Here is a 23176-nt window from a genome sequence, read left to right on the forward strand (position 1 = left end):
CCCCCCCCCCCCCCCCCCCCCAACTAAGTTGACCCCTTTGTACACACACACACATGCACGCACAATTGTAACCCCCATGTCACCCTCACCACTACCGCCAACTTTTCTTTACTCACAAAGTGGAGGTTCTGGACCAGGTATTTAAGCGATTTATTTTTCTTAGTTGAACCTGTGTTTTTTTTTATCTCCCCCCCAATAACTCTTTAGGTTGCTTTTTTTTCTCCTTTTCTTATTTGGTTTCTCTTTTTGTTTTTGCTATTGTTAAATTAGAGGCTAACATCTTAAATGGCTATGGGACTGGCTTGGGCTCTGGGTGCGAGGAGAACCCACTCTTCTTGCACAAAACCTCTGTATATTGAATTACCTGAGAGGCTCGTTGAGCTTTGTGTGTTGATTAAACTGTGTAATAAAAACCCATTATTCCTGTCTTGACTCATTCTCGGGCCCTTGCATGCAGAGGAAGGAAAGGAAAATGTCCCACAGGATAAATAATACCTGGTACACGGAATTACTATTGGTTACATTCTTTGTGGGTATTGGGGAGTGTCTGGTCCATAAAAAAAAAAACTTAACTGAAAGGAAAAGGGTTTTGAAATTGTTCAGAATCAATGATTAAAAGTGCATTGGTGTATGGATGATGCTTGTGCTCTAATTTAAGTGAAATTAAACTCAATATATGGTTTAAAAGAATGCATTTACATAATGACAATAACTTTAATATGTTATAGCATACCTAGGCGATTACCCTCGGATATGATTTTTATCTTTTTTTCAAACGTTACAAAACTTTAAATGTTCAAGATGGTAGATTGTTGTGTGGCCCTCTGGTGGTGATTTTATGTAAAGTCATTGGAGTGCATTACATTTTAATCTGTGGTGACTCCGTGTTCATGTATCAACAAAAAGTTTCTCAAGATGGAACGGAATCTGTTTCTGTAAAACAAGTAGACGGGTTTATCAAATCAAACGCAGAAAACACGGTTGTGGCTCATCTTCGCATGAACACGGTTAAAGAGCAAATACTTCTCGAAGGGGAAATGGGACTCGCCAAAGATCGCAGCCATCAAGATGATTCTCCTCCACTGAAAACCTTTGGCAACAACCGACGTGCAATACGGCATGAATGTTAAATAATGCATATCGATCAGGACAGTGGTTACATAGCAGTACATTGAAGAATCAGTCATATATTGTAAAATGTGTCTGTGAAAAGCTTCGAAAAACGGCAGAAAGCGGACTTTGAGAGGTATCTTGTCAAATTACTGTCAACAAGATCAATAATTCAATTACATTTAGCAAAACAAAAATATCCACCTGGACACCTTATCGTTGTAAGGGTTAACGTGAAACCCCTTATATGTTAAATATCTAGAGAAAGACATTTCATGGATCAACTAACATTAGCGTTACAGTTCAAGTCCTCTTAACAGCAGTAAAGCGAAGCCGGAAGTGCGCCGAAGACGGTTTAGCATGCATTATATCCGTCCGTCCGTCCGTCCCCCCCCCTCCTCCTCAGACTTGATTGGTTGCCACACAGTGACGTAGGAGGCGGAGCACTGCCTGTAGCGCTGACAGACTTCAGGAAGACTCCCCGGATGACCTTGCTGTTGAGCGCAGAACACAAACAAAACACCGAGCAGGGGAAATATGACAGTCCCAAGTTTAGCAGCGATGCCCGCGTTACCCACATCGGGATTCACGCTATCGAAAGGTAAAGTATTCAAGTCAGCTAACAGCACGCTAGCATTAAATGAGTGTTTTGGTTTGCCGCTCAACGTAAACTTAACATCTGTGTCCTAACGTTACTCAAGACTAGCACCGCTGACAGTTCACCTCACGGTCAAAGTTGTTCGTAGGCTAACGGCTGTTTGGAGACTAGTACACGAAGCGCACATATCTTTAAATGGTTCTCTAACTTCTAAACCCGCTCCTTGCGTTAGCCGACTACCAGCCACTTGGCTAGCTACGTTAACTGGCCAGTCAGATGTGCTGGATACAGACGCACGTCGTGTTTCCAACTTTAGACGGTGACTTTGACAGTCCTGGCCCATCTGCGCAGGCCGTACTTGGAGGCGATCCCTGCATCTACTTCCAGGAATATCTTAATGTATCATGGCCTCCAGCGAAGCAGCTAATCACTGAACTGACTGATCCAGACTGACAGCATGGCCCCTGTTCCTCTGGTCTTACGGCTCTACATCATGTGGATACGCCTCTCCCGTGCCTTGTAATAAACAAAGCCAACATGACGGGCCACTGCATCAGTTTTCCTCTGCATCTGATTCACGGACCCCGTTCATTAGCAGTCCTTCCTCTGGTGATGCAACATGGCGAACCTGTAGGAAGACGGGTCTCTGTTGGACCCAGAAAGTCATATCTTTAACAACAAAACCATCCATCCATCCAAAACCTTAGTGTTTTTTGTTACTTCTCAATGGCTGAAAGGTGGATGTCTTTTTTCAGTGAGACAAATTTCACCATAAAATGTTAATTCCAGGCTTTGAATAGCATTGACCTACAGAAACTTACAGAAAACCAGTTTAACATAGACTTAGTGACACAAACTTAACATTCCAATGGTACTTAAGCAGGCAGTTGGATATGTGTTGAGTCATCTGTGGTCATAATGGAGGCCAAAGTTTGTGGTAACATTAGATCGAATTGCGTTCAATTTGGGAGATGTGTCTAATATTTAGTCCACACATTTATTAGCATTAAAAGAAAACGGTCTGTGACTTTACCGATCCGTACAGAGAAAGGTGTGTTCTGTATCTGTGTGCAGACTGTGACCGTCTGTCTCTCTCCAGAGCACTTCGTGGTGGCCGTGCCGGTCGCAGTGGTTGCAGCCGTCGGAGGTTTCCTGGTCAGCCATTACCTGAGCGGGCGCAGCTGTAAAAAGGGCCAGGTGAACACGTCCATCTGTAAAGATAGCCCCAAAGTGGTCCACAGCTTCGACATGGAGGACATCGGCACCAAGGCCGTGTACTGCCGCTGCTGGAAGTCAAAGAAGGTCGGGCCTCATTAGCTGTTACTGTTGTTTGTTAAATTGAACACTTTTTCATTTTACTTGACTCATTAACTGAATTTAACTGAGTGGGAAGCTATCATGTAGGGGCGACATATTAAAATAATAGACCTCATATACTGAAATGAACCCAAGGGGTGTCCTCGAAATGGAGAGAAGTCGTTTGCGTAAACAAGAACTTTAATTCTCTTCATTGACATAGAATAAAGAACAAGGAAAATCAAAGTTACCACATCGCTTAAGTCTGTAAAGTTGAATATTTTGCTTATTTTTAACCACTTGGGATTAGGGGACTTGAGTAGAGCTGTTTCCGTATTTAACTTCATGATGATCTCAAAGATAAAAAACAAAAGGGTCTTCCGTCCCCTCGAGGTCGAGGGGTAACGCAGTTAACATGTCTGTTTCTCTGTCATAGTTCTCAGGTGCGTTCTGGGAGGTTTGGTATTTGCTAACTGTGCTCACTCGTATATCGTAAAGTACAAAGGTTTTAAACTTTGTGAGAGCGACTTATTGTTTTCCTCTTAACATGCCTCGTTCTGCTTACAGTTCCCGTACTGCGACGGAGCCCACGCCAAACACAACGATGAGACCGGGGACAACGTCGGGCCGCTCATCATCAAGAAGAGGGACGATTAAGCCACCGGGTCGATGAAACCTCAACCCTCCCTCTCTCATGCGCTCAGTTTGTCCAATCATTTACAATCATCATCGCTGCCACCACAGTGTCAACAGCGACGGGTACGGTTTGACGCTGTCGCAATGCCCAACAGAACAGAAACCCAGAGAGCGCAGACAAGGTTGTGAATTAATATTTCCCGCCGTTTCTACATTAGAACTTTGAGGAGAGATTCGGAAGGGACTTTGACAATCGGATGTTTGCATCTTCCCCAACTCAATGTGAAGAGTTTAGATCAAATTCACACCGGATATACACCATGCAGGCGTTTTACCTTCCTGTCTGTTGTCACCTGTGCCCCTTCCCCTCCCCTTCCTTCTCGACTCCCATGGGTGTGGAGCAGGTGGTTGAACCCTGATTACTGGCAGCTCTTTGCCTCAGCCGGCCCAACGTTTCATTTGAATTCAGCCAAGGCCTTGTATTTAAACCTACAGCCCACGCCCCAGAGTCTGGATTCACACAACCCATATGTATGCTACGTGTTATGATTTTTGCACTAAGAGCTGCTTTGATAAATAACATGGAAGCTGTTTTTTCTTTCAATGAAATAATTCTCTCCAGCCATAAGACGCGTTGAAACACTATATCTTGCCGTTTGTAATCGGTTACTGTCTGCTTTCTGAGGAAATTTGTATTTAGTCTGTATAGTGTTCAAATACGATCGATATAGTTTGCTTTTTCATTAGATTTGTTTTCTACTGGCTGCTGCGTTTCTGACTCGATTCGTTGTTCTGTACATTGTGAATAAAACTCATCGAGTGATCTGATTCGTAGGCTTTCTCGTGTTTATTTTTCAGAGGGGCTTCTCCCGGGGGGGGGCAAACTGTTCCGATTGTTTGTTTCCAACCCACGGGATCAAACGCACTTCGCTGAACAACTTCACCTCTGTTAGCAGCGAGGCAGAGCAGTGTGTTTATGGATTAACAGTGGACAGGGATAATGAGTAAACAGCCCTGTGTTGAGACTGCAGTGGGACCTGTGTGTGTGTGCGTGTGTGTGTGTGTGTGTGTGTGTGTGTGTGTGTGTGTGTGTGTGTGAGAGAGTGAGAGAGTGAGAGAGGCCTTGGCTGGAGGTGAGGTGGGGGGGGGGGCTGCTCGTGCTGCAGTGTCCACCAGCACCAGTGGCCATTTTAAGATGTGGCAGTATTTGCAGTGACCACTAGAAGACGCTGTGTTTACACGGATAGTCCAGGCCAGACAGTGTACGCGAGTACGGTGGGCCCCTGCTCCCATAGTGACACGCACAGGCACGCCACCCACACACACGAGCTCACGCACGAGGTATCTGGCTACGTGCCAAATGCAGCGGAGGGCTCTCACAAGAGGTGGAGTGGACTCCGCCGTCCCCGCGTAAGGAGTCACCTTTAACAGACAGCTCACCAGTGTGTGTGTGTGAGAGAGAGGGATGTAATCTAAATATATATATAAATATATATATCTACTCTACCAAAAATATCTTCGTAGTACGAGCTTTTAGAGGTACATTAGCATGTCGGCTGTTCATGCTAATAGTCCAACGCACTTTGACTGCTAATTAGCAAGAATTTCAGAGTAGTTTTTGGTGAAAATAAACAGTTTTGAAGGTATTTTAAGTTATTCCGTTTTAGTTTTTCATAATGACTTCATAGTGTCGCCCATATGTTTGAAAAGAAGCCGGCAAATGGGGTTCAGCGGTCATAATATGAGAATAAGAGTTATCTTTAATTGTTAATTGTTAATTGTTATGACACTGACTTCCGGTGTGGATACAATTGATAATCCAGACTATTGACAATGTTTTATTTGTCTTTCAGGCGCTTTATTCTTAACTGTTAAAATAGCTGTTAAAGTAATATAAACATCAATTCACCCAGTTTATTCGGCGAAATCTGACACATTTACAACACTATGACGTTGATAAGCTAATATTTACGCCTCTCTTTTAATGCCATTCCAGTGTTACCGTCACTAATTACTAATACCGTCTACTAAACTGAAAGCCCAGACAGGTGGTTTTAATTAAGTTAATTATACATTACACGTTCTACTACTGCTCCGCATAGACACCAGTCTACATCACATTACAGAAGTGTATTCACCGAGTAAAAGAGACATTTGAATGAATTGAGGTAGTTATAGACCTTAAAGACATGTCATTTAGATGCAGCTTTAATATGTATTGCTATAATAGTAGATGCTGTAATAAACAACGTCCATGTCCTGATTTAAAAAAATAAAAAATACGGATTAGATGATATACTTATGTTTAATTTTGATATATATATTAATAGTTGTTAGTGTTTAAAATGTTGGGTCATGACACTGTATCATGAAATAAGGATGACCACTGTTCCTTAGTAGTAACGTCCGTTAACACAATGATATTAAAGCTGGGTTTAATTTGTCACCCTATGGCAGCCCCCCCCCGACAGCTCGTCCGTGTGCGTTCAGAGTGCTCCCTCGGATATCGTGGGGTCGCTCTGACCACGTCGGTCTCGGCTGCAGAGTCCACTTCGCATTTTGAGCGACGCCCCCAAATTCCGTGCAGAGTGTTTGCAGACCCTCCGGGACGGAGAGGTGGAGGAGGAATCGGGCAGCTCCGCCGTCCATATACGCTACAATCACCACGCCATTAGTTCATGACTTCATCATATGTTTGACAGGAGAGTTTGGGCCGCAATTCGGAAGGTAAGGGGAGACGCTTTGACGATACTTCCTGTTGATTTTCGCCGTTTAGGTTTTTTTTTGTCGCCTTATTTTCGCTGCGCGCGGCGCCGTGTCGCAGCGACCACTCGGACTGTGGTCAGCCCGTCGTGGCGTCGGTCGAGCGCCGTCTTCTTAGGTAACCTTAATCGCGGCGAAACGATCGATCGGGCGCCCCGATCGACCCGCTAAAAGGGTTCACTTCGTTGACGCGTAACTACATATATGTCCCGGGTTTCAATCGCCGGGGTACATTTTGCTACAAACGTGGACACGGAATATAGCCCTGGTCTTTTTTTATCCACAGCAACCGCATCGTTGCGCACCTCGCTCACTCGTCGTCGATACCAGACAAAAGACAGCCTGTTTTTTTTTGACGGTCCTCTATTTAGTCTTCCTGGGTTGAGCTTAAGCTTTGGCTGGCACACATAACAGCAGTCGTCAAAATGTATTTGAAAAGCGCGCTCCACATTTGACCTGCGCATATGCGCATATCTTTGCATATTGTTGTCGCTCTGTTATTGATTGCATTGATATACCGTGAAATTCTTAAAGGGGTACTGCCTCCTGTATGCGGAAATCACGGGCAAGCCATGCACTGTGTCTGATACATGGCCCTGTTCGCCTCTATTCGAGCAGTTTGTTTGTAAAAATAAATCTACATACGTATATATTATTTTTCTCTTAAAACACAGATTCTCCACACTCTGATTCTCTGACAGTGTTTAGTGGCTCCCGGCCGAGAAATATCCTCCAGTCCCAATCTCCTCTGTTTACTCTCTTTCTGTATTTGTCCCTCCAACATTTCTATTCTTAACCTTCCTCTCTTCATCCCCCATTCATTTGTAGCTCTCCAGGACTCTGAGGCTGCTGCAGAGAATGGGAATAGGGACACAGGCCAAGGCTTGCCATTTTGGCTGAAGTAACAGCAGGACGGTTGTCAACCCCGCATCGGCTTCAATCCCCTTCTCCCTCACCTCTCTTCCCACACACACACACACGCACACACAAGGACAGACACCCCCCACACACAGCCACTGCTATGTCCACTGCCGTAGACATCGCTGGCCCTTCCTCCCCAGATCAGGCCCACAGCAGCGCTAAAATCCCCAATGAGCCACTGAGACCCAGCCTTAAGCGCTCCAACCACCCCTACAGCCTCTCCCATTACATCTCCACCCCTTCCCCGGCCGTGGACGTCAAAGGCCTGATCCAGCCCTCCCCGGCACAGCAGCGGGCTGCCCAGCCCACGCACGCTAAGCCTCGCCGGGCCCCCTCCTGGCCCGACATGTGGGAGTCGCCCAGCGGGCTCCACCTGGCCCACGCCGCCGAGCTGCTGATGCGCGCCGGGCTGCTGGCTCTGACCCCCGCCACCACGGAGCAGGCCGGCCTAGGTGCGCAGAGCAGCCAGCCGGCGAAAAGGGAGGCTGTGGAGGCAAGGGTGGACGGGGAGGGCGGTGGATCGGGGCCCGAGGAGGAGGAGGAGGATTCCTCTGGATGTGGCACCGACTTCCAACCCTTCCTGGGTGCCTGGTTCCCCTTCAGCCCGACTCTGTTCCCCCTGGCGGGCTTCCAGATGGGGGGAGGCCACTGGAGGAGCGCGGCCATGGGAGCGGAGGGCATCGAGGGCCTGGTGGCCGAGGGCTACTCACCTGGCTCTCTGGGGGGCAGCAGCGGCGGGAGAAGGAAGAGGAAGAGGTGCGGGGAGTGCGTACCGTGTCGGCGTCAGACAAACTGCGAACAGTGCAGCAGCTGCCGCAATCGCAAGAGGGGACACCAGATCTGTAAATACAGGAAGTGCGAGGAGCTGAAGAGGAAGCCGGGAGGTCCCGGGTTTGAGAGCAGAGTGTCTGGGTTTGATCTAAGGGCCTCCGACTTTACTTTGGGTCTGGCACAGGAGAGAAGCAACGGCGCCTTGGATGGATAGCAATGTACGTGGTGGCAGCATTTGTCAGAGGATCCCGGTTGGATGATTGTTGAGGAGCTGCAGCTGACACAAACACACAGGACACCATGTTAACACACTCGGACTGTGGTTCGGAGATCTCCGGATCTCGCGTTCAACGAGGAGCTGCAGCTCCGTTTGAGAATGTCCACACTCGTTTCCCATCCTTTCTTTTGACAATCAGTGAATTGGAGAGGAGAGAAAGAAGGATACCAATGTGTGTCAATATTTAGATGACGACAAAAATGCTGTAAATAGACTGTAAATATCTGGAAAACATTATGTCTTTTTTTACATCCCTTTCCAGTTTGGATGTATTGTGTTTCAACTTAAAAAAAAAAAAAAGAAGGAGCCAAATGTTTTGTTTCTAATGGGGAGTTTTGTTTCTGTTGTTCTGACGTCACTGCATCAGTAAGAAATGAATGAGTTCAGCCGAGGCTAAATTATTTCATGTGCAACTTGTACTGTATAGCTCTGTTTGCCCTTTTGAAATAAAAGAAATTGGCCATGTGTAATTGTCTACAGGCTGGGTTTATACTACTGTGTGTGTGTGCGTGTGTGTATGTTCGTTTTAATTGGGTGTATGTCTGTTAGCCTCCGTGTTCCTGGCTGTACACATGCACACGTGTGTTCCTATGTGTGAGGTTGTGTGGATTATGAGTCACCTAATGGTGTGGCTGAGAGCCTTATCGCAACCCCACAGACACACACAAACGCACAAACGCACCTACACGGTGCCTTGGCAAGTCCGGTGCATGCACTGGAACACACCAAACCTGACGCGCACACGCAACAACAAACACTCTCCTCTATTCACACACTGACGCAATATCCCTTTTTATTCACAAGTGTAGATCACATGTAGACACACACACACACACACTACCATGTTATAAACAAAATACACCGGCAGCTGCACTGAGGCTACAGGGTGGGTTTTTTGCTTGTTGCCGTAACGATGGCTGATGTGATAAGACCTTCTTCCTCGGCGCCACACTCCAGGGGACCGCAGGGAAGACGTAACCATGGCAACGGCCGGCCCGAGGTGTCACGCTATAATTGGGCCACGGCTGCACTTCCTGTGTGCCTTCAGTCAGGGGGATCGCAGAGGGACTGTGTGTGTGTGTGTGTGTGTGTGTGCATCTGTGGGGGTTGAGTATGCGTGCGTGTGTGTGTGTGTGAGAGAGTGTGTGTGAGTGTGTGTGTGTGTGTTTGTCAGGCAGGCAGAGAGAGAGAGAAAGCACAGCACGCCAGCCAACGCAGGACACTGCCAACTCATGGAGAAAAGCAGCGAGCTCCAGCATCATGCGAACGCAACGCTCCCACTGAATGAGGAACACAGTCTTTTAGTCAAAGTCCACAGTCTAGTGTTTCTTCATCTCCCAGACAAAGGGGGAATTTCAAATTCTTGGATCTGCAGCTTTTTTTTTCCTCTTTCCCCCCACTCCCCCTCTCCCTTCGGTGCCTTTCTAGTGATTTGGAGCTTAATCCCCCCTCCCTGTTCTCGTCACGCATGCACACACACACACACACACACACACACACACACACACAGACACACGCTAACACACACAGACACACACACCGGAAATCTGTGTCACCCGCTGCCCAGCAGGTCCAGTGACTCCCTGAACGCCTGCAGTCTGGCTCCACTGGCCTGCAAGATGGCAGGAGAGAAAGGGAGGAGGAGGGGGGCAGAAGGAGGGATTGAACGGAGGACAGAGAAGAGGAGGGTTGGGGGGAGGAGGGGGGGAGGGGGGCTTTGAGAGGGAGAGTTGTGGGAGTGGGGGAGGAGGAGGAGGAGGGGGGGTGGTGGAAAGCGGATCTAGGGAGAGGGTGAAGGGAGGTGGGGGAGAAAAGAGACGTGGTGAAGGGCAGAGAGGGAGAAGGGAGGGGGGGAGGGAGAGGGGGTGAAAAACTGGGAGAGATGAAAAGCAGGCCACAGGGGGAGAGAAAAGAGAGAGGGAGAGAGAGAGAGAGAGAGAGAGATACGCAGGGAGGAGGACGGGGAGATGGACAGCAGGGGATGAAGATAGCGTGGGCCCAGACAAAGAGGGAAGGAGAGGAGAGAGGGAGAGCGGCGACGGAGGCCGAACGAAACGCAGTGAGACGGAGACGCAGGGAGACGAGAGGTTAATGACGTGTGCATTGTCCAGATAGCCGGTGTGTGCCGTCACAGACCCCTGTGGAGCTTACATATGTTAGCACCAGCGGCCCTGCCCACTCCGGAGGGAAAAAAGAAAAAAAAAAAGAACTCCTCTCACACACACTGCAGTGGAACAACCTGCCAGCCCAAAGGCAACCTGCGCTGGAGCTGGGCGGACCCTCACTCACGAGCCAGACCTTTGAAATTTTGGCCACTGCGTCTGCTTGGAGACAGTGTCTCATTGTGAATTTTTTCTTTTTTTCCCCCTCCCCTACACTGGCTGTATCCCCAGTGTTAGAAAATGTGTAACAGCTTTGCAGTAACAGCATCTTTCTGAGATCATTCCTCATTACGCCCTCTGTAAATCCATTTGTGGTCACTTCTGAACACGTGGGAAACATGTTACTCCCAAGCGGACATACAATGGTTTCTTACATCCTTGAAAAGCTCCGGCTCATCTGCCCTCAGGTTATATTTTGGTGACACTAGGGTCAAAGGGGACTCTTGACCTTTGACCCTTAAAGCTGTTAAAGGTGGATTCAGAATAGACCGACCACAGCACCATCCACCCCTGGTTAGAGCTCATGCTACTACCTATGACAAACAAGCACAAAGACTATTGAATTGCTTCAAAATGTAACTTACTGGTACAAATTTAAGTCCTTGTGAAATTAAAAAGGACTATCTATTGGTCAAAACCCAAACATAGAAAGGGAAGAGATTAAGCTCTCTACACATTCTGACATGATGAACCTCAGGCAGGTTCACACGGTGCTCGTTTCGGAGGTAACGTGTACACAAAATTCTGTTAATCTTTAGCCTGCTGCTGATTTTTTAAAAAAAGGCTCAGTGGTTCCAGGAAGTTAGGCAAAGCACGGTGATAAAGTCTGCCTGCAGTGATGTTTCATAACGGCTTCTTTTCATGCCGCCTCGTGATGTGGAATTGATTGTTGCCGGTGAGTATCAAGCTACAAAATGCTTGCAATATATAATTAGCATAAGTCCCACCTTTAGCACATAAAGACCTGAGCAGTCATGTCAGTTACATGAGGTATTTCACTTTGATTTGTATGGCATAGTGCCGACGAACGTGATTGTTCAAGTGAATCATTAATGAATCAAATAAATGATAATCAATGGTATTGAATTGCAGCAATGACTAACTATTTGGCAAAAATGTCAGCCAGTATTGATTTGCCTCATAATCTTAAATAATGCAGACTATTGAGAAAAGCATTGACATGGCATTTTCGCAAGATCTATATCATAGATAGATAGGATACCCGGAAAGAAAAAGTATTGAAAGAAAAAGTAGTGACAACGATCTAACCTCTATATTTTTCATATGTAATCTCCTCTGATCCCAGTACAGCTACAGATTGTAAAGGTCTCCAAATGGGATCTGCCCAATCCCACCTCAATGTATAACTGTGTTGTTGAAAGTAAACATGCTAGCATTGCTAGCTGTCCCAGTGGTAATTTTAGCTAAATGCTAACGTCAGCATGCTAAAATGCTCACAGTCACAATGCTAATGTACTGACGCTAAGCGGATATTATTTACCATGTTCACCCGTGGTTTAGCGTGTTAGCGTGCTAACATTAGCATCATGCTAACATTAGCATCAGCTGAGGCTCATGGGACTGTCATTTGTTTTGCAGTGGCTAAAAATGTCTTAACTGACTTAAACTGGTCTGTAGCTGCAAGAATGAACACATTTAGACAGTTATTTTAAACTGTAAAAAGTGTCTATCTGTTATTTTGTGACTATTGAAATGGTTTAGTTAAATTTGTTTAAAAGGGAACTCCACTAATGTTACGCACCAAAGCCAGGAAACATTTGCATTTCTTCTCATGTGTCTCTGGGGGAGTTGAGTCCGGCCTGAGGGCATGGGATTTAAAGGAGGAGGGCACGTCTACGTATTGCATTCTGGGAAATGTAGGAATCAGTGATTTTGTAGCTTGACCCATACTAGTTACTAGTTTGATTTTGACCATTTATTTTTCTTTTCCTACGTAATCTGTTTTTCACAAGCACCTACTTTATGCCAAATCCCTTTAGGTGTTTGTAAGGTCATTGGTTAAGAATAGCGCTGGTCATGTTTTTCTTTTACTTTGTGTAAAGAACAAACATAATGTATTTTTATAATTTATTTAATTACTTTTTTGTGAAATCAAACTGGGAGCTGATGCTAGTTGTTATGTGCTAAATGTTTAGATATGTAAGAGTCTTTAATGTTTGGAAATATGAAAGGGTTTATCATTCAAGTTGTATTAGTCAGTGCTCATTATCATAAGGTATTATTGTTACTAATGTTCAGCTGAACATTCACTTAATTCGAGGGGGAAGTGCTGTACACTGAATTTAATTATTGCATCAACAATTAAACAGTAAACTGTTCACCTTGTTTCAGCATGAAGCACACATCAATTCGCCAACATCGAGGTTAAGAATAAATAAAGAGGACCGTTGCAACTTTAGTGCCAAATCTAATGACATCACCACTGAGGTGTTGTTATTCATTTTGTAGCTATGAGCTGTTAACTAACTGATCTCCTGACTCACTATTCCTCTTCACAATGACTTCATTCAGAAAAATGAGATAAGATGCGCTTTATTGGTCTCACACGGCATCGAATCCTTATTGTGATCTTTGAAGTTTACTATCATGCAGGCACAACAAAAGAAAAGAGCAAACACAACTCTCGTGTCCTGAATTCACCTCCAGGCTCTTAACACCTTCAGCAAATAGAAACACCACAAGTCGACGGCACGCACTTTCTTCTGGTACAAAGATGACCGGGCTCCTACAATGCTTCGCTGGGAAACCCAACACTGTCCTACTATATATAGCGGGGCCTTTCACACTGTGCATGACTGCTCGTGTCGAGTCACATGATTCAAGAAATATGGGTGGACACACACACACACACACACGCACGCACACACGTACGCTCTTCGCCCACATACAGAGGCGCGTCCACGGAGGCTACACGGGGTGTGGAGATGGCGAGGGAATGAGAAGTTTTATTGAGTTGGCTCTGACGTGTTGCTTTCCCGTGACCTGACTCCCATTTGCTCTGTCTCCCCGAGCGTCTCGCGCTCCGTCTCGCTCTAAACCACATGCTAATCAGCTCTCTGTGCTCTCTGTGCTCCCTGTTTGATCTGCGCTGGGCTGTTTTCTGACGCATCCCACTGAATAGATAATCATTGTGTAAGTGACCGCCATCGGCCGCTCCTCTGTGTCTCTCCCTTATCAGCAACCCCCCGTGCTGAATGCACGCTATAACCATATGAACAGACTCAACTGTGTTAAATTAAAAGAAGAAGAAAAAAAGAGATTAAATCAGTCTTTCAGTTGCATTCATGTGTTGTTGTTCACACCAATAAAATACATAGAAAGTCATTTGGGAATTACCCAACACAAATACAAATAAAAGGTATATTAGAAAAGTTGAAAGTGTCAGCAGGAGCAAGGCTTTAGCAGGAACTTAGTGACCAAGTAAAGGGAATATGTGATCCAATAGTTAGGGAGTAACTTCAGCTCAAACACTCCTAACCTTTTAGATGAAGTACTGCTAATCTCTCATGGTATCACGTGTCCTTACAAGAAGGATTTATTATTTTTCTCTCATCTGATGTCCCTTTCGTGCTGCAGTGCAGTCTGTAGACACTAGAATCGAAATGAGACGTTAACCACGAGGTTAAAGTGCTGACTCAAAAAAGCTGTGGTGGTGTGTGAGGGTGTTTAAATCCTTGTTGGTTGATCAGCATAGGAGCTCTTCGTAGACGCAGCCCCTCCAAAATGTACGACAATGCAGGGCAGTCATCCAAAACATGTTAGCTTTTAAGGGCCAAAAAGTACAATTTTCTTCCCCAGCCAAGTTTGCAACGTGACCATGACCAGCCTGTCCCCTGACTCAGTCCGACAGGTCATGTGTTTCACTAACTGGAGACCTGACTGAAGGCCAAAAGGCCCCAAAAACAAGCAGGAAGTGAAGATGCTCACAACAGAAGTGTCAGTTGATGTCTGCGTGTCGCAGAACTTCAGACGGGGACCGAATGTAACGCATAACAAATATTAAATACGATGCTCGAAAAAAAAAACGTCAACTTGCTTGTTTTCCAGAGCTATCAGCCACATATTGTGATGTCTGTTGTTTCCGTTGTCATGGAGATGATTTAGTTGTTATCGTGTGACATCAGTATGGATTTTCCGTCACATGATAGCGGTTGTGTGATGCGGCTGATAGCTCTGGATAAGCCAAGTGAGTGGACCTTGTGACGAGAATTTTGTCTCAAACTGCTGTTTCCAAGGTCAATTAACTTCTATAACTTCATTAAAGCTCGTCATTATCCGTCAAATTACTTTTAGTCCACAAAAATCACAGCACTTTGAGAGTCTACAGCCGTGCTTTGAGCTAAATACTAAGGTCAGCATGCTAACATGCTCACAATGAGAAAAATGTCGTTTTTACCAAGTTCACCATCAATGCGCAGCATGTTGGAATGCTAATATTTAATCATTAGCCCTGAACATAAAGTACAGATAGAAATGTCAATGGTTATTTGGCCATAAACCAAGATATTGGACCACATGTTGGTGCTAGAGGACAACTCAGGGGATCACCAAAGTCAGTAGGATTCATCCAATCGTAGTTGAGATATTTCAGTCTGGACTATTATGAATATGATAGAAAGTAAAAAAGAGCCCTCATTTTAAAGCATGAGTCAGCTAATTAACCTCATAGTTGTTGTTTCTTACTAAATCCAGTGTGCTGGAGTAGCCAAAGCATCATTCACTGTCCAAATACTACACTGATTCCCCACAAGCTTGGTGGATCATAGTCGTAGTCGTGACGCCATCACATCCTGTTCACTCATTCACATAAAAAAAGACACTCGTAATGTAGACAGCAGACTGTTAAAACCTTTTAACTACTAGCCCTATTTTTAGCCCTCTGCTCGAAAATTGCATACTCCTACTCTCTTGAGTAAACTACCCAAACTACAAGGTCTATTTTAATAATTTTGATGGTCTATACAGGTAACACTTGTGAGATGTGTAAATATTGTGTAAATATTGTGTATATGTTACTGGTTAATACTTATGAACACTTATGGCACAGCTGAAGTTGAAAAGGTTCCAGGTTCGCCTGAAAAAAAAGCACTTTCGTTGACATTTCTTTGGAATTATTGCAGAGTGAAGCCTACAAATACTCCTGTGTCATAGCAAACAGGGTTGTGGTCTCTCTAAGCTCATTTTACTTAGATTGAGTGAAGCAGGCCAGCATAATAGGAGGTCAGAGAAATGAGCATTCGGCTTGAAATTCTGTACTCACTCATGCTCTATTCTAATTTTATATACTATATAACTATATTTCACTTTTTTTAATCACTCATATTATTCAATACATCCAAATACAGATGTTAGGAATCATTTTGAGATTCCTAGCATCATCAGAGCCCTCTCTGGCTCTCAGCCATAGGATTTTCTCAGTCCCTGTGTGTGTATGGCGCTGTATCTCAGCCTATCATCCGTCGATTTCAGTGAATAAGCCCTCCTTCGACGCGTCAGTGTCTCGGGAAGGCCTCTATCGAATTTGGTGTTGATTGGCATAAGTTTCAGCCAATAAAGTTGCAAAGAGTGCCGCGTCTCCCCGTGCGTAAAATTCCATTGCCCGAAAGTCTGACCGCTGGCCCGAGGTGGGTTGACCCCCCTTCCACAGGAAACAGCTCGGCATAAACAGGATGCGCTTCGCTCCGGTAACTCTGAACCGGATCATTTTCGATGTTTTTGTACTAATATTTCATAAAACCTGACAAAAAACCATGGATTTTTTTCCGGTGAAGACCAGTGGCATTGGACCGTTGTACGGTCACAGCATTGCGGTGCGTCCACGGAGAGAAGAACCGACGGTATGTACGTCTTCTCTGCCTGATGCTAATGCTAAACGATGTCCGGATTAGCCGGCTAGCTGCTAGCTTCGTGGTGAAAATATTGATTTGAGGCAGACATAACGCCGATTTCTGCCCAGGATTTCATGCTTTTATGCCACGTTTTATATAGTTCTATAGTTGTGTTTGGAGTGTGTAAAAAGTGACTTATATGATAGTGTTGCCCATACGTTGCTGTTTAATCCGAAAAAAAAAACTGGACAGATCCACAATACTGGCGAACAATAAGGCTATTTTCCGAACAATATTTTCAGGGGTGCTGAAACCGAGCGCCCCCCAAATGGGGGGCACTCGTAGCCAGAAGGAGGCCTGGTTCAGCTGTCAGGAGACGCGTGTGTGTGTGTGTGTGTGTGTGTGTGTGTGTGTGTGTGTGTGTGTGGTCATAGGTGAACATGAGGGATTGAAAACTGTTTTTGGAAACCAGTGACTTTATTATTTACCATGAATTCAGTCCTTTTATTCCCCCCAAAAACCTGCACCCCTGTGATTGATAAACTGGATCAGTCCGTGGTGTTAAGTTACATGGACCACATTTAAAACAGTTTAAAGCTTTTGAACAGCACAGAAGGATATGATTTTTTTTATCAAACTCATGTTTCCGCTCCCGATAACCTCTGCTTATGACTTCTGAGCAGGAGAACTTAACATTAACGCTCATTTATCAAGTGCAGCACAGTCTCTTTCCACCTGTCTGTGTGTGTGCGTCTCCGGACATCTCTGTGTCTGCCTGTCAATCACACAAACCATGTGGGCGCATTTGAACTCGGCAACATCAAAGCTGCTTCATTTTCTCATTCAGGTTGTCTTCGGTTGAAAAAGCTTTCAAGTCTTTCTCTCTGTCCACCCCTCCCCCCCCCCTCCTCCAGACGTTTCTCAGTCTGTAGGTCGGTCCGTGCATCGCGGCCTTACAAAGTGTATCTCAGGTCACCGCTCGGGGTCAAAGAGGGACCTTTTTCACTGTGTGGCCTCATCCTGGTCCATCAGTGTCCAACTGAGCCATTATTTTCTGTACAGGTTTGTTAGAGTACAGCTCTGGCTCTGTGTCACAGGGTGGCCTCGTCGCGGGCTGGACACACCTTCAGTTCGAGTGGATCAAGGGTGCGCTGCTTTTCTGTAGGTGAGCAGGTTTGGTGGGTACGGGGGGTTTGGTGTAGGCGGGTGTGCTGTGAAGATCCTCTGCGAACGCCTTCCTGAGCTGCGCCACGCGGCCTCCGTAGTGCGAACTCTCTGAGGAGGGGAGAGGGAGGCAGAGGGAGTTTTCAAGATGTATTCACCTCTGCTCATGTTGTAATAATGTACTCTATCCTTTCTGTCGACAGCTCCGCCCTTCCAACACAAATCATCTGTGTTCTATGTAGCTGTGGAAAGCGCGTGTCTCGTTAATATAATATAATAGTGACAGACCCCTTCATTAAGCTCTGTGACAATGGATGTTTCAATCTAATAAAGGCTTTATTTATCTGAAAAAACCTGTTGAGAACATCGAATCTTTCTCTGAAAAATAAACCCAAAATAGAGACGCATGGCTTTCATTGGAGCACAACGATAAGCAGGTGATGTTTCTGACAAACGACTTATGATGCAAGCAGTGTTGGTAAGAAAGTAAGTGCATTTACTCAGGCATCGTACTTAAGGATAATTCTGAGGTTCTTAAACTTTTTGCTCCTTTATGCTCCACCACATTCGGAGGGAAACATTGTACTCCACTATATTTATTTGACAGCTTACGAGTAACTTAACAAACACAACATGTGATCAGTTTATAAAATGAGCTCCACCTCGACCGGCAGCAAGAATAAATCCAATAATAAAATGTATATTATAACACTGTAAAAGGGAAACCTTTACTATTGTTGATGTACATTGTATTTAGTAGCTATTATATTAGTTGTTTTCATTGCTTACAGTTTGTCTTAGCTTATCTTATCATTTCTATTGACATGTAAGTACTCTAGCTGTTACAATGTTTGGGGTTTTATGCAATGGTGTATATTTACAACGTGGTAGTACTTCTACCTTTACATAAACCTGACTAGAGTCAGTAAATGTGTAAATCCTAGACCTCTCCTCCCTCCTCTCTGGTTGTTACCTCTGTCCTGGGGGCCCGTCCTCTCTGTGTCTGACAGCTGGGCCTCGAGCGGCGGCTGGATGCCGCGGCTACCGAGATGGGGCCTGTAGAGAGGAGTCCAGTCGCCGTGGTTGTCCGAGCTGCCGCCCGACTCGCCGTCGCTGTCCTCGGCGGGGTCCTTCGGGTCGTCGTCGGCGCTGCAGGAGTCCTCCTCAGACCACCGGTCGTGCGGGCAAGCCGGGTCATCCTGAATATGGAGGACACAATTTGATGGTGAGACTCGGACACGCGGCTCGTCTCCCCCGCCAGGCTTCAAAACCCCCCCACACAAGCACATGGACTCACGCTGACGTCTGTGAGGGACAGCTCTTCTTTAAAGCCGAGCTGCTCGACCTCTCTTCCTGTCAGCAAGTCCACCGTCTGGATGCCGTGCACATTATCAGTGTGGACTCTGGAAAGACAAAGACGGCCATTTTTAGTCCCTCGGACAGCCGTCCTAACCTTTGAATCAATCCCCCGCAGTTAGTCATATGGCAAATAACTTCTATAATCCAATTAGGGCGAGGAGACGGCTCGCTGACTGACACTCTTTAGTTATCAAAGTCAATCAGAGCATTTGTTCAAGCAAGTAAAAGCTTTATTGTGGTGGATGTTCTCATGTGTAGGTTTAGAAACGCTACGAGACAAAAAAATGAATGAAACTTTTAATTCACTTTCAAATTAAAATAAAGAAAATCTAACAAACAGACGTGAGTTTTACATTTGATTGGCACATTCTGGATTTTGTTGCTTGACAGAAGTAGTAGATTCTCATTATTGACACTCATTAATAAATCAACCTACTGCTGCAGAACAAAGGTCTCTGGGTTTATTCTGCAACAAACAGCTAGCAAACAGATACTGTTGCTGGAGCCTGCTTTTGTACTTCCTAATCACACTTAGGTCGATGACAAAAAAACCCCAAACGAATAAATCAGTTTAAAGGATTCTTTGTGGGATTCTTTGTGTGTGTGCCTACCTGTTGTTCATGAGGCTCTGGAGGAGTTTGGAGGACCTGAACTCGTCCATCTCTCCAATCACACTGACGCTCACGTCTCCGTCCCGACCCAGCAGCCACTTCACATGTTTGTTGTTGGCTGGAAGAGAGAGAAACGATTTTAAAAATGGTTAAGCTTTCTGGCTCTCAGTAAGATTCCGTCTCATGACTTGTTATTCTGGCTTTTATCCAGAGGGGGGTGCTGTCCTATCAGTATTGAGCTTGAGAAACCTCACACTGCAGCAGTGGGCTTCACTGTTTCCCATTTGTACTCTCTCTTTTATTCAATTGGAGTAAATTCTTTGTGTCTCGCTGCAAAAACATCAGTCATATATTGAGTACTGATAAACCATGTTTAAATAATTTGGGATGGTTACAGAAGGAAAAGAACATAGTTAATAAGAGGGTTAACGGAAACTCCCTCGAATGTAGGATTTGGAAAGAGCCCAAAATCTTCTCTTTCACACTCTTAATATTCATAATGCATTTTAAATGAACAACTTATGTAATAGTGTAATTCATTATATTTTTTTTGTTTGCTTATCTTCAAATCATAATAATCAGAAATCAATTCCAAACACAACAAAGATTTAGTCTTTTAGTTGTGACTTCATCATGACGCAGTCGGCAGAAATACCCCCCCACGCCCAATGTGGGACAACAGGTGTTTTCCATGACACCTGAGGGGGAAAAAAAGGTAAAAACACCTGCTATGACATCACTGATCTGGGTATGGCCTGAAAGTTGAAATCCTCAGAGAGCTTTACAGCAGCACTTTTCCGCCAATAGGATTTCAATGCAGATTTGCCCTTTCAAAGACGCAGTATAGACAACAGATGCCGTAGGAGTCCACGGACACAGTGGACTGACTACACAGATTTCTAAGAAACCAGCAAACAAAGGCCACTCTGTTTCCTCTCCACATTTTAGGGAATGACTCGTGTTTGCCCACAGTCACGCAGCACATAAGGGGACATTGTGTGGACGTCTCAGTCTGATGTCACCTGACCAAAAGACCATCTCTGACATCAGTCACAACACACCTTTATGATCCCACTCTGAGTTACAAGACACAGAGGTCGTTTCCAGTGCAGAAGTGAGGTGTGTGCCTTTGTCACTACCGCACCTACAAATGAAGAAATGCGACGGGAAACGGAGTCGTGTTTAATAGTTATGTGACATTTATGGGCCTGCATGCACACGTAATGATCGTCCTTTCCCGACAACAGTGTAGCAGACAAAGGCTGAAAGAGGACTAACTGGATTGTATGTTGTGCAACATGAATACACAGAACACAACACACACTCTCCAGTGACATGGCACAGATTGAGTCAACAAAGATGGCAACTTGATATGTAATTTAAAGCGCGGCGACGCCCCAAAACCACAGGGCTTACTCAATCTTATTCAGCTTTCAGCCAGTCGACAAGCGGTGATAGAGGCTGTCTGTCTCACACACATACACACACACACACACACACATTATGTGTGTGCGGAGGCGATAGGGTTTAAGTGAGTCGGAGAAACACCTTAAATGGAGGAAGGGTTGGTGAAATGAGTGAGACTGGAAGGTAGAGCCGAGGGACACATGGGTCACTGACTCTGGACTCGATCACTTTGTGCGTAATTTAAACACATTAATCAGATTGGTAACACGAGAGGGTGTTACTACACAGCTTGTGTGTCGTGTGCGCTCGGAGTTGAGAAGATTTCTACTCATGAATTAGTTGTGAAAGGGCTTGAATGTACAATCTTGTAACATCTCAAATATAAACTATAATAAAGAGTGAGTGTGCGTTTGCAAACCCCTAAATGTTAGCCAGCGATAGAAAGACAGCAGTAATAGTGATTAGTTGTAGTTACAGAGTAACTACTCTTCACACAGACTTTTTTTAATGTGTGGTACTTGTATGAGGATTAAACAGGACTATGATGAGAAAAAACATGGAGGTCATAAATGTGACTCCCCCCAGCTGCATCCCACCTCCAGTAGACATTTTTGAAGAGCAAACAAAGTCTGTGGGAATTTCTAATTTCAAATGGAAGACTTCAATTTTAATTACTTTATTTCACCTTTAAAGGACCAGTGTGTAGGGTTCAGGAATATAATATTCATGAATGTGTTTTCGTTAATGTATTATCACCTGAAACAATGTCTGCCATGTTCTACAGTAGCCCAGAACGGACAAACCAAACACTGGTTCTAGAGAGAGCCTTTTGCATTTTCACGTTACCTGAAGGCCTCCATAGTTCTCCGACACGCTTGGAAAGGTCGGAGTGAGCAGAGGGGTATTCAGTTGGCTGCATTCTCGCACCTAACCTCTAGATGGCACTATATCCCACACACTGTTCCTTTAAATTATATTTCCTGGAAGTCTGATAATGCTGTTTCATATACTATCAATGGCAGCTACAGCCCTGATACTTGACATATTTAGAAGGCGGAAAAAAACAGATTCAAGTTCAACATTTTGGGAAATATTTGTCCATTAAATATGAAGCTACAGCCAGCAGCTGCTTAGCTTAGCTTAGCAAAAAGACTGGAAACGGGGAAAAAGCTAGTCTGGCTTTGTCACAGAGACTCCAGGAAGTCAGCGCCCACCCAAGAAAAATATGCCTTGCAAATAAAAAACAGCAACTTATTGTTTTTACACTAAATAATAAAATCATATTAATTAGTGAGCTTTAGAGGTGCTGGTTACCCTCAAACAGAGCTAAGCTAGTTAGCTGTTTTCAGTCTTTATGCTAAAGCTAAGCTATCCCGCTTAATCTTACGATCTAAATCTCTGCAAAAAAATCAAAGAAGCATGTTTCCCAACAATTGCCTTGAAGGTGACCAATTTCACGTATTATCTGAAATATTTGTATGTTGAATAAATGTCTGATTCGAGGTACAGATAATCATTATTATTAAAATCATCATTTTGACAGTTCAGCGCTGCCAAATTAGTTGTGAGACCTATTTTACTGTAAAGAAATGAGACCATGTAAGAGAAGCCAGCAGCTTTGATCTCCTGTCAGAGTTTTGTCACACTGTCATGGAATAAGATGTACGTGATCTCCATGTACTTCAGTGTAACCAGCAGAATGACACCAGTGTTGCACTCTACCTTTCTTTGGCCTGTTGCTGCCATCTTTCCCTTCCCTCTCCTCCCTCTCCTCGCGCTCTGTCCAGCGGCGTATCTGCTCCTCTCTCATCTTCAAGAAGAGGATCCTCTTCTGCTCCTCACCGAGGGCCTCCAGCACCTCAGGGTCCACCCACATGTCCTCAAGGATTTTAGCCAGCATCTCGCCTCTTTATCCCCGGTTGTCAGAGAAACGTCCGTCAGCCCCCTCTGTCGCTCTGTCCGGTGGGTCGAGTTTCAGCGGTGGGGTACGATCGCTCCTTTTTCCTGTCCTGACTCAGAGTCAGGTTCCCCTTTCTTTGAAGGATGTGGGATCGGGTGCGGTCTAACTGCTGGAGGTCACTGTTGTGTCCTTTGTCAAGTCCTCTTCTTCTGTGCTGTGTAGGAGTGGGTCGGCCTCTCTGGAGGTGAAGGCACAGTGTGTCCGGTTTGACTGAGCTCTGAAGGTTGCTGTTGTGGTTTTCACACAGAGAGAGAGAGAGAGAGAGAGAGAGAGAGAGAGAGAGAGAGAGAGA

General features: G+C 45.1%; 3 protein-coding genes across 3 annotated transcripts in view; 2 read left to right on the forward strand and 1 right to left on the reverse strand.

Annotated features, from left to right (window-relative positions):
* Positions 1-1548: 1548 nt before the first annotated feature.
* Positions 1549-4468, forward strand: zgc:110843 (CDGSH iron-sulfur domain-containing protein 1). Its single transcript, XM_031857985.1, has 3 exons — positions 1549-1711; positions 2808-3010; positions 3572-4468. The coding sequence occupies exons 1-3, from the start codon at positions 1648-1650 to the stop codon at positions 3659-3661; spliced, it is 357 nt and encodes a 118-aa protein (XP_031713845.1). The 5' UTR covers positions 1549-1647; the 3' UTR covers positions 3662-4468.
* A 1668-nt stretch (positions 4469-6136) lies between these two features.
* cxxc5b (CXXC finger protein 5b) lies at positions 6137-8842 on the forward strand. The gene is made up of 2 exons (XM_031858018.1): positions 6137-6367; positions 7232-8842. Exon 2 carries the CDS (start codon positions 7425-7427, stop codon positions 8307-8309), a length of 885 nt encoding a protein of 294 aa, XP_031713878.1. The 5' UTR covers positions 6137-6367; positions 7232-7424; the 3' UTR covers positions 8310-8842.
* A 7802-nt stretch (positions 8843-16644) lies between these two features.
* Positions 16645-23176, reverse strand: part of LOC116389164 (SH2 domain-containing protein 4A) — an 8807-nt gene continuing 2275 nt past the window's right edge. The window contains exons 2-6 of the mRNA XM_031857623.1: positions 22647-23111; positions 19518-19635; positions 18845-18950; positions 18521-18746; positions 16645-17658 (exon numbers count right to left, since the gene is read on the reverse strand). Coding sequence (XP_031713483.1) covers positions 17510-17658; positions 18521-18746; positions 18845-18950; positions 19518-19635; positions 22647-22824 — 777 coding nt within the window. The 5' untranslated portion in view covers positions 22825-23111 and the 3' untranslated portion in view covers positions 16645-17509. The remainder of the gene's footprint in view (positions 17659-18520; positions 18747-18844; positions 18951-19517; positions 19636-22646; positions 23112-23176) is intronic.

The sequence above is a fragment of the Anarrhichthys ocellatus genome, unplaced genomic scaffold (genome assembly GCF_004355925.1).
Source record: "Anarrhichthys ocellatus isolate YVR2014 unplaced genomic scaffold, GSC_Weel_1.0 scaffold19, whole genome shotgun sequence".
In the NCBI taxonomy this organism is placed as follows: Eukaryota; Metazoa; Chordata; class Actinopteri; order Perciformes; family Anarhichadidae; genus Anarrhichthys; species Anarrhichthys ocellatus.